Raw genomic sequence first — 11427 nt, 5'->3', positions numbered from 1 at the left:
CTCAGCAGGAATGACTGAGCCAGCCTTGTCACTCCAGCTCCAATTAAAGGAGGTAAACCAGTGGTTGATTGGTAAAGGAGAAACAGTTGCCAGCCTGATTAGCCTGGTTTTATATACAGGCCCAGAGGTGGGGGCAGAGAGCCAGGGAAGGAGTGTGGTAGCTCTGCCCTCCTGAGTCCAGAGACTAAGGAGTCTTCAAGGCTGGAATCCCCAAGGCGTACCCCTGGTGAGAAGGTGGTGGGATGGCACCATGCAAATAAACTGCACTGGTGACTGCTGAGTCAGACGGTCTTGGAGTAGTTTTTGGAGCAGAGCAGAGACAGGACCAAGGGTGGCCCTGCTATGCCCTGTTACACTCCCAATCACCACTGCCCACTCTCCAGGTCCTTGCTCTTCACCCCCAAGTATTTATGGTTTGCCCCTCTTGACTCCCCATCCACAGCCCTTTCCTCTCCCCACATCTCCACTCTGGGCCCCTGCTTCCCTCACCACCACCACACCCCATCCCTACATTCTCTTGCAGATCTTGCTTCTCCTCCTCTCCCCCCAAAGCACTCTGGGTCCCTGATTCCTTCCCCCTCCATTTCCCTTTCCCTCACTTCTGGGTCCCTGCTTCACCCATCACAACTGCCCCATCCCTCTGGTCCCTGCTGCATACCCTCACCCTGGCCCCCTCCCTCTCTGGGTCCCTACTCGTCCTCCACGCACTGGGCTCTCTCTACCCCCACCCCACCTCCCTCCATATATACAATGCCTGGAAACCTCTCATTTCTGTTAGAGTCCAGCCTACAGTCTCCCCACTCAACAGGTTAAGCTGCTGCCTCTGCTATGTACAGGGGGCAGCAGAGATTCCTCTGCCTGTGGCAACAGGCAGTCTGTGGCCCAGATTTTCCCCTGAATCAGGCTCTTTTGGTGTTCTGATTTCCATCAGAACTAACAGGTGGTGTGCCTACGGATGCCTAGAACATTCCATTATTTTTAAAACTGATCAGATGTGGCATGCCAAAATTATCATATTATAGACAAACACAGAGAAATACCACTGAGTTGAGCATTAGATCTTGCTCCACTTGGCCAATAAATGATTTGGAATATCTTTAATTTAACCAAATTGCCGCTCTGCATATACCGCATGAATCTTGTTTTAATTTCTTTTTTTAAAAATGAAAAACTTGACAAGCCTAAGCCAACAAAAGCAAACTCAGTGATATGAGCCTTTAGCTAGGCTAACGGGTTCAGTCAGTGACTGAATATAGCTGGGGCAGCAGCAGCACCACCCACGGGAGATGGTTCAGAATTAGGAGGCATGGTCTCCAAATTTATCAAAGTGCTGGAGTAAATCTAACATCCTGGGAGTCCCCATGAATACCCCCTGCGTCTGACGAAGTGGGTATTCACCCACGAAAGCTCACGCTCCAAAACGTCTGTTAGTCTATAAGGTGCCACAGGATTCTCTGCTGCTTTTACAGATCCAGACTAACACGGCTACCCCTCTGATACTTGACATGAATATCTGCTGTTCCTCCTTAGGACCCATAGGAGAACCAATCTCCCATTACTTCAGGTCTGCTGATTTCTCCTATTCAGGAGAGCAATTATTAAGGCATAAATCAAAACGCAAGAGGAAGGGGAGATCTTCCCATTTCACTGCCTTTCTACTGCAGCCCCCTTCTTTCCTTGCTGTTTACCCCCATATGCTTCCTGTGAGACTGTTCAACCCAGAAAGTCTTTCCAGGGGCTGAGGATTGGCTGAATCCTTGTAAATTGCTCTGTTACACTCCCTTGTAGATTTCCCTTTGCCATAGGGAGTCTGTGCCTTTCCATGGTGATCCCTGGATAAGAACATGTACAGACTTCAAACACGTGGCTCCTGTTTTCAGCTGTTCAAATTACTATTGGGAAAGGAACTTGGAAAAACCATTTCTCCCCATTGTATCTCATGCTCACATTATTTTAAAATTTCATTTAATAATATCCATGCCCATAAAGAGATGTAGCAGGAAATGGCCGTGAATGCACTCATGAGCAAATACTCACACATGCATGAACACTCATTCCAGAGACATTTTTGTGAGCAAAAAAGGACTGTTTGCGAAATGAACACCAATAACAAAATCAGAAGGGATACAAAACACTGCTAAAGCAAATCCAGTTTAAAATATTAATCAATATTCATTGAAATGTTCTTCAGATATTTGTCCAACTCCAATCACAATGGGGCAAATTCATTTCTAGAGAAAGACCCACATTAGAGCCTTCATACCATTTAAGCCCTATTTGAGTACTTGAGTGGGTTTTTAAGAGGTGCAAAAGCCTTGTGGTTTGCTGTCTGCACAGCGGTGAATGTTACCCAATAATTTTTTTAAAATCTGAATTTCATCCAAGTTTTTTTTAAATTTAAATTTCCACTCCTTGTATTGCATATTCCACAATACAAACAGGATACAAACGTCACACAATCCAAAAAACAAACAACCCCCCCCAAAAACAAACACACAGACCAAACTTTGTGTGTTCCAAAATCCTCTAATCTTCAGTCTCTCCCACACTTGTATGTTTAGTACAGTTATCCATTTCAGGCACATCTTTTCTACTGCTCTTTTCTTTTCTAAATGTCTTCATACACTTATCCAGTCTTTTTAGGAACAGGTCTACATCTTGCTTTTTCATTCCAATTGCTGAAGCAGCATTGAGGTAAGCACAGGGATAGTTATTTGTATGTGACATAAAGCCTTTGAAAGTGTAGTTATTCACTGTTTGCAAGGACCCAAGGGGAACCACCCTGAAACAAACAATCACAATTCAATTAAAAATGTTCAGGGCTGTTTATAGGAAGCATAGTATTCTGAAATCATTTACAAGCATTTCTATGCACAACAACACATGTAAATTATAAACAAGTTTGTGTAAAAGTACCTGAATTGAACCAATTATTAAAGAACATTAAAATCAAGAACTATATAAAAACAGCATAGGTACAAATAGGACTGGAACTTTTGAACTTGATGAAACCCTAAATTTTTTCAAAGATGATATCTGTGGAGACCAATCTACCCAAAGAGGACTGTAATAGCAGGACAAGTAGAACTTACCATCAGGCAAAACAAAACAAAAAACACCCCATTTTACTGCAGTACATACAGATATACTGTAGTTCATCTCTGTAAGAAGTGGAATAATTCAAGCTAATGAAGCATGGTCTTCTGATGTGAAAATACTCAGCTCTGCCAGAGAAAATGACTAACCCTGTAGCAGAAGTTAGTTGACGGCAGCAATATTCAGATTAAAGAATGCTGCCAAAACAAGTTTTAGATCATCCTCTTCTTCTAAAAGGTTTAAACGGAAATCATTAAAAATTATTTGGCCTGCATTTCCCTTGCCATGTACGGTCTAGCATTAAAATTTTTCCACCTACACTGGCTGAAGTTAATTCTGGAAAGTAGGATTTTCTTTCACACTACAAAAAGCAACAAACAACATTAGAGACAAGCAATGTGTTTCCTGGGTCTTTGGCACAAAGATGATTTTTTAAAATACAGCTGAAGTCATGTTAAATATTCCTCTAAAATTACTGTGCTTGACAAAAACTGAGGTTTGTAACTGTTTCCACAACCAGTGAAAGATGCATTATTACTAATTTGTTTGTGGTACCACACCTAGGAGGCCCCAATTAGGGATCAGGACTACATTGTACTAGGCACTACTGCCACATATAACAAAAAAAGTCTGAATAATCTGGGAAAAGGACAATCTTAAGATTAGGTGCTACAGCAAACAGACAAGAATAGTATAACATAACATGGTAATCAGTAGTCGTATCACAGCACACCAATTGTCTAACTAGCATACAGTGTTTTGCAGGCATCCTGTCAGTGGCAAGTTTTAAGGAGAGGTTTGACAGACATTATGCAGTTAGTGGTTTAGCAAATTTTTACAGGGAGTTCCTTGCATGCATAAGGAGCAGCATGGGAGGAAGCATGAGGACACTTGTGGGAAAACTAAACTAATGGACAGTGAAGGCTGAAAGCAGTGGAATGAAGAATGCATCACTCTGACTCTTTACAACCAGCTTCAAACTTGTGCTAGGGATACATGTGTACACAATATACCTCATGTGGTAATCTAGCCTCCCAGTCCCAGACCTGAACTTTAGCGTACAAAGCCTGGTCCTGTCCCAAACCTGGACCTTTGCGTCCAAAAGTCTGGGGGCTTACCTGAAACTCCCCCAAGCTCACTACCAGCTTGGGTATTTGGGCTGCCACCAGGTCAGGAATTTAATTAGAGAGCCTGACCCCCCTCTTTCCTCTCTCTGGTGCCCCCATACCTCTCCTTGGGGGAGCACCCAGTCAATGCGTTGGATGCTAAAAGCATGGGAAAAAATCCCTTTCTTTTTCCTCTCCTCCCGGCTTTGCCCAGAAACCGGTCTTCTGCTTCCCAAGAGATAAGCGTTCTCTACCCAGGACAATTGAGATGCAAAAATGCCAACAGCTAGGCTTTGCCTCCCCCCCCCCCCCGTGCCTGCTCTTTCCTGAAAGCAATAGGAAAATAGCCCACAGCCTGGCTTTTCCCGTCCCTTTGCCTCCCTAGGAAAAGAAACTTCCACACGTTTTAAAGAAAAGTTTATAGAATAAAAAGAGAAGAAAAATATATAAAACAATAATCTTGCATTAGAAACTCAATACAGGCTCTTGCTTATAAGAAGAGATGAAGAAACAGTCTGATTTTAAAAGATAGCCCAATTAAACCAGTCCAACCAATACCACATACAGGTAAATCAACCCCAAGCTTCCTCATAGTCCGAAATTGCTGGGGTTCCTTTGTACTCACAGATGTGTAGAAAGACACTTGGAGATAAGATGCAGTTAGAGGAAGGCTTGTTAACCACAGCGAGAAAACAAACAAAGACACAGCCATCACATCTATTCGTACAACCCAAAGTTCTCATAGCCGACTTGCTTTGGGGGTTCCTTTGTACTCACAAGACTTTTGGTATAAATGTGAAAAAGAAGGATTAGGAGAACCTTTTACTCACAGCGAGAAAACAAAAAGAACCCTGGTATACAATTCCCGCCCCTGACTTTAAACAATCCAGTCTCTGATTGGTCCCTGGGCAGGTGTTTGGTTACCTTCCAGGTAAAAGGAAACTTAACCCTTACCTACCTATCTAGTTATGACACCTCAGTTAGTTTGTCAAGTCCTAAGAACCATCACAGCACAGCAAATTTTACTGAATACAATAAATGTTTAAAATATTTCAGATGCTCACCTTGCTCCTGAAACTTGTCTTGTGAAAAGCATAGATCCAAGCTGAGTAACAGCCATGTCACTGTGTTTATCTAGATTCTCTAGAGACATAGCTGAAGACACAAATAGCTATGTTATAACAACTGTAATAAAGCTCCTCTTTCACCAGAAAAGAACCATTGATAAGTTTTATCTAACAACGGTGCCCTAGTTAAACATCTGGGTTAGAATATAACTAATATGAACATTCTTACTATTATTTTTAATTCTTTTCAGTTTTCCACTAAATATATCCTTTCATTAGCTGATTAGACTGTTTATACAGTTGAGATACTGTGTGGGGAGAGACGTTTCAGTTTTCCAGGTTCAGCAGAGTTATTGCTTACAATGAAAATCCCAAGTAAGTAAAAGAACTCACTAATAGTCTATTTTACTGAGGTTCAGCACCAAGCAGATGTGGTTGAAATAACTATTAAACAGTATAAAAATAAATAAATTGTAGTACTAAATGCTGTCAGTCGTTTTACTCTCATGATCAAACACAGCATATTTTGATCACAAGCAGTTATGTACATAAATACAGACTGAGTCACTAACTGCACTACTCCACTTTTAGGCTGATGCGAGTCCATTGATTTCAATGGACTTGTATTGGCATAAGATTAATGGAATGGAATGGTGAACCATATGCAAGCTCATCTTGTGTATGCAAGTGTATTAAAAATATAGAAGATTTCAGAAGTGCTGGCTAAGTTCAAAGCTGAACAGTAATTACCTAAGGAAATAGGATTGTGTGGTATGTTCAACAGCCTCTCATTGTAGACTTCTGCTAGCTTCCTCAGCTGACTTGAAAGGTAGGAAAACATTTCCTGTAAAAAAGCGACAATTTTCAATTAATTTTCTTTTTTTCTCTGTTGAATAGTTAATATCAATTTTGGAAAGCTGTCAGCCTCCAGAATATATCAGAAAGTATTCAAGTGGTCCCCAGTTCATATGTATTAAGCATCAGCCATTTATTTGAGTCAACAAGTCAGACAGCGTCCTTGAGCTGCGCTGGAAGCCCCTTCCTGTGTAAATCTCTCTCCATACACAGAGCGGGTACCATGGTCTTCCCTGCCTGACAAGATAAAGCAGCTCCATGTGGGCCAGCACCTGTGCTCAAGATTCCTATCAATCCCTCTTTGGCTCCACAGAATTTACATAGAAATGGTAATCCATCCTTGAGAAGATTGTGAAAGCAAGACCCCTCCCAGGGTCCTGCAGTGGGAAGGGGCAGGGTGGCCTTGTTGTGATAGAGGCTGCATCTGCAAACATAGCAGACCACCTGTACTCCCACATCATCTCTGACCTAAACTGTTCACCACCATAGGGCATTCACTGCCAGGGAGTTAGAGAGGAGCTGCCAAGGCCAAAACTAGTGCAGGGTTGCAGCCAGCCTGCTATGCTTTTGGGCAAGAGCTTTAGCATAAGTCAGCAAACCCTGCCCTCCCAACAAGATGCTGTTGGGGAATCGCCACAAAGAAATCCTTGCAGATATAGCCACACACAAATCCCTTGTCTATTATCTTTTACCAGGACAGGGAACAAACTGGTTCAGTGAAAACCATACAAGTTGAGATATCATTCCTCAGTGCATATTTTATATTCCTGGTGAATATTATATTTTACATTTATTTAGTGTCCTTCATTTTGAAGGAGCCCAAAACACTTCAAATGTACATAACACAGAGCACCACTGGAGTTGAAGATGGCATAGCTCTGAATGTAAACAATACATAGTGAGGGACTAGAGGGAAATTTTGGCCCTCTACACCAGGACAAACCTCTACCCTTACAAAATTCCCATGGCAGACAGGACAATAGCTGTGATACTCATGATACAAGATGCAGAACCTTTGGTGAAACATGATGATATCTTTGAGCACAAAATTATATTAGTAAACAGCCACTTCAAAAAAAAAAAACGAAAAACTAACCCTGCATGATGCCAAAGAAAACAGGAATTTGCATTCCTTTCATCCATCTTTTTTAGCTTCCCAATACAACACTAAAAAAGCACATTTTGTTCCGATCAATATCTGATAAGAAAATATTCTTGTTTCTTACCAGCTGAAACAGTTCTGTGATGAATCAGAATATTTCTGCTGTTTAGCATCACAAATTTGAATATAAATGACTCAAATATTAATTGTTAACCAATTAGATCAGATTTTTTTGCTTTTTGATTGATTTAAAGGTAAATAGTTGGGGAGGTTTGGACCAGTTGTCGACAGAGAGGTGAACACTGTTTTGCCTGCATTGCTGGCCAAGTCATGCCAAACTGCTGCTTGCACTGTTTTAATCTGAAACCAGGGCCATCTTTAGGATTTATGATGCCCTAGGCGGGATTATTAATCTGGTGCCCCTGTGCCTGTCTTGCTTTTAGCAACACAAACACAAGCTTACACTATTGGAAAACTTGCCGCACGCATGTTATTAAAACCAGTTTAACGTCATTAAGCACACTGTAATGCTGATGGACTAGCACTAAAGTAGCAGCACTATAGATAAAATTCTGATTTGGCAGAATGATGCAAATAATATAATTTTTTTAAAAGCAGCACAGAATCCTGTGGCACCTTATAGACTAACAGACTTTTTGGAGCATGAGCTTTCGTGGGTGAATACTCACTTCGTCAGATGCATGTAGTGGAAATTTCCAGGGGCAGCTATATATATGCAAGCAAGCAGAGATAATCAGGTTAGTTCAATCAGGGAGGATGAGGCCCTGTTCTAGCAGTTGAGGTGTGAAAACAAGAGAGGAGAAACTGTTCTGTATTGGCAAGCCATTCACAGTCTTTGTCAATCCTGAGCTGATGGTGTCAAATTGCAGATGAACTGAAGCTCAGCAGTTTCTCTTTGAGTCTGGTCCTGAAGTTTTTTGCTGCAGGATGCACCTTAAGATCTGCTATAGTGTGGCCAGGCAGGTTGAAGTGTTCTCCTGCAGGTTTTGTATATTGCCATTCCTAATATCTGACTTGTGTCCATTTATCCTTTTCTGTAGAGACTGTCCAGTTTGGCCATGTACATAGCAGAGGGGCATTGCTGGCATATGATGGCGTATATTACATTGGTGGACTATAGAGACCTTAGGTGGCCATGATGCAGCAAAAAAACTTCAGGACCAGACTTCAAAGAGAAACTGCTGAGCTTCAGTTCATCTGCAAATTTGACACCATCAGCTCAGACAGAACAAAGCTGTGAATGGCTTGCCAACTACAGAACCAGTTTTCCTCTCTCGGTTTTCACACCTCAACTGCTAGAACAGGCCTCTCCTCCTGATGGACTAACCTCGTATCTCTAGCTGCTGCTAGCTATATATACCTGCCCTGGAAATTTCCACTACATGCATCTGACAAAGGGTATCACCCCGAAAAGTCATGCCTCCAAACGTCTGTTTAGTCTATAGGTGCATGATCTCTGGCTGCTTTTACAGATCAGATACACGCTACCCCTCTGATACTTGACATATTTTTTTATTTGTCAACATTTATTGGAAATTTCTAATGAAGAGTATTGAAACAAGGATTTGTTTTTAATTAAAGCAATCTTTTTCTGGCTTTTTGGGCTGCAAAATCAGGCAATACATGTCAGTTTGACACAGACAAAGTGATGTCTTGTTCATGCAAGAATAGCAAGACCAGTTCCAGTGTTCCTGCTCCTGTAGGCGGAGATATAGTTTTAATGAGGTTTAGTTTGAGAACTCCATTCTCCTGTCTGCATCGTTCAAGAATTCAGTAGAAAGAAGTGGCAATGTCCACATTAGGATATATGTCAACAAGTTTGGCTGGTATTGAGAAACTGTACAATGCCCATCATCATTTTGGCATTGCAAACAGATGACATTTACTCAATTCTTCAGACAGTTTCAAGTCCTTCTAACTCAAAATGACAGCCGTGTTCAGGAGGCTTCTAGTCGGGGTCCCCAACGCGGCGCCGTGGTTGCCATGAGCGCCGCGAGGGGCCTCTCGTCCACCTGTTACTGGCCGGTGGACAAGCATCGTGAATGCCAACGAATTGGTGAATTTCGGCGGCATTTTGCGGATGCTCGGTCACTCCACGGGTCCTTGTCTGGCGGGTGCCCAGATGAACAAAGATTGGAGTCATGCTCTAGGTTCTTTGCACTTTGTCATGATGCTTTGTTTTCCTATTTGTTTGAATTTAGTCCGTCGCCGCTACCAGCTGATGACTGAACCACCAGGGACAGCGGGTTGATTGCTCAGCCAGGGTCTCAGCTGCCGGCTCTCTGCCGCTGCCAGCCTGGGTTCTTGGGGGTCCCAGGCCAGGCAGTGGTGCTGAGTCGGGCCGCGGCCAGGACCCCTGTTGCAATAGGGCAGCCGCTGGAACCCCAGAGCGGTGGTGGGCTCAGCTGCTCAGCCTGCCGCTGCATGCCATCAAAAATCAGCTCGTGTGCCACCTTTGGCACGTGTGCCATAGGTTGCTGACCCCTTCTCTATACATTAATAAGGAGATGAGCATATTTACAGTTGTTGGAGGGATCTATTTAGCAGTAACAGGGCTATAGGAAAGTCAGTCAACATTTTTTGTTTTTCTGATGAAAACTGGCCCACTCCCTTCCCCATATCAAACTTGTCACAAATAATTGTCAATTTAATTTTCTATTTTTGGCTAAGATATTGATTTTTAAAAAAAAATATTGAAATTGAATTCAGGATTGTTAGCAAGCATTTTTCGGGACCAAATTTGTTAAATGAAAATCTAAATGGCAACACAGTACTGCTTTCATGCTTGGCTCACCCCCCAGCCTGCTGGTCCAACAGCTGCAGTAGAGCAGGAGATAGGTGGAAAACTGAAGGACCCCAAAATCCACCTCTTGGGGTGCAGAGTGGCAACAGCAGCAGCAAACCCTCAGGTCCGATCATACGCCAATGGGCATGCCATCCCAACTGACCATGATGAAATTAGCACAGCATCTGATCTCAGGGACGGAGCACCTATGAAGCCACAGCAGCTGATCCTGCCCTGTGCAGCTCCCCCCGGATGAGATGGATCAGTGCCAGCCCGGAGGAAAAACGCGCTTTCCAGCTAGGGTGTTCAGATCCAGTTGTCCTGATTTTATAGGGCCAGTCCCGATATTTGGGGGTTTGTCTTATATAGGTATCAATTACCACCACTTAAGGTGACCAGACAGCAAGTATGAAAAACCGGGACGGGGGTGGGGGGGAATAGGAGCCTATATAAGAAAGAGACCCCAAAATCGGGACTGTCCCTTTAAAATCGGGACATCTAGTCACCCTACAGGTAAATTCCTTCCCTCATCCCTTCCCAGAGACCTCAGCAGCCAATCCCCTCCCTCAGACTGTGCTGCATTCGGCTCTCTCTAGGACCCAGCAGCCCTGCTCTTACATGCTTCACTGCTTCCTGTCTGTCCAGGCTCCCAGCAGAGCGGTGCCCCCAGACCTAGTGGTGCCCTAGGTGGCTGCCTGTTCTGCCTATGGCTAAGGACGGCCCTGTCTGAAACAGTCGTAGTGTAGAAAAGAAGTGCAATTTGGCATCTGTCACTAGAGAGCTGCAACCGCCATCAGCTCCTAGAAGAATCCCTCTTTCTGCACAAGAAGGACAACAGGTCAGCATCTGATCTGCCTTTACATTAAACAAGAGAGCATCGGTATGGGTATGAATGAATTTTGTACCATACACTATATTCTCCTCCACAGTCATCTATGCCATGCAGATAGTTCCCCTCCCTGTCCTCTTTCTGGGACAAGTAGCTAGTCACCCTGCAGCTGCTGCTCAAACTTTCTAAACATTGTAGATGGGTGTCAAAAGTTCAGATGTCATTTCATCAGATAGTTCCCTTACTGAAAAGAATGCCGAAAGCAAAGATGCCTAGGTGAATTGCCTACCTATCTAGCTAATGCATATGCAACATCATGATAGCAGGGGAAAAAAACCCACACATCACAGCTGCTTCAGGTCTTCATCAACTAAACAATTCAGTGTTAGTGATGCTCCCCTCATACCTCAACACAGAACACTGATGGACAAGAGTCAGAACAAACACCACTCTTCCTAACATTTCCTATGGCCTCTGAGTTGTCATTTTCAGCACTTCACATTGGTAGACATAGGTAGAGTGTGTGGGTGAGAGACAGAGAGAGAGAGAGAGAGAGAGAGAGAGAG

The 11427-nt window shown here is 43.2% G+C and overlaps 1 protein-coding gene across 2 annotated transcripts in view; it reads right to left on the bottom strand.

Annotated features, from left to right (window-relative positions):
• Positions 1–1510: 1510 nt before the first annotated feature.
• The window catches only part of SEPSECS (Sep (O-phosphoserine) tRNA:Sec (selenocysteine) tRNA synthase), a 53920-nt gene continuing 44003 nt past the window's right edge, over positions 1511–11427 (bottom strand). For both annotated transcript variants that reach the window (XM_032806602.2, XM_032806603.2), the window contains 3 exons: positions 6020–6113; positions 5267–5357; positions 1511–2782 (listed from right to left, as the gene is read on the bottom strand). In XM_032806602.2, the coding sequence (XP_032662493.1) occupies positions 2527–2782; positions 5267–5357; positions 6020–6113 (441 nt within the window). In that variant the 3' untranslated portion in view covers positions 1511–2526. The remainder of the gene's footprint in view (positions 2783–5266; positions 5358–6019; positions 6114–11427) is intronic.

Source organism: Chelonoidis abingdonii, chromosome 5 (genome assembly GCF_003597395.2).
Source record: "Chelonoidis abingdonii isolate Lonesome George chromosome 5, CheloAbing_2.0, whole genome shotgun sequence".
NCBI classification, from domain to species: Eukaryota; Metazoa; Chordata; order Testudines; family Testudinidae; genus Chelonoidis; species Chelonoidis abingdonii.
Note: the sequence above shows the minus strand (reverse complement) of the source record. Positions and strands in the feature narration are given on the sequence as shown.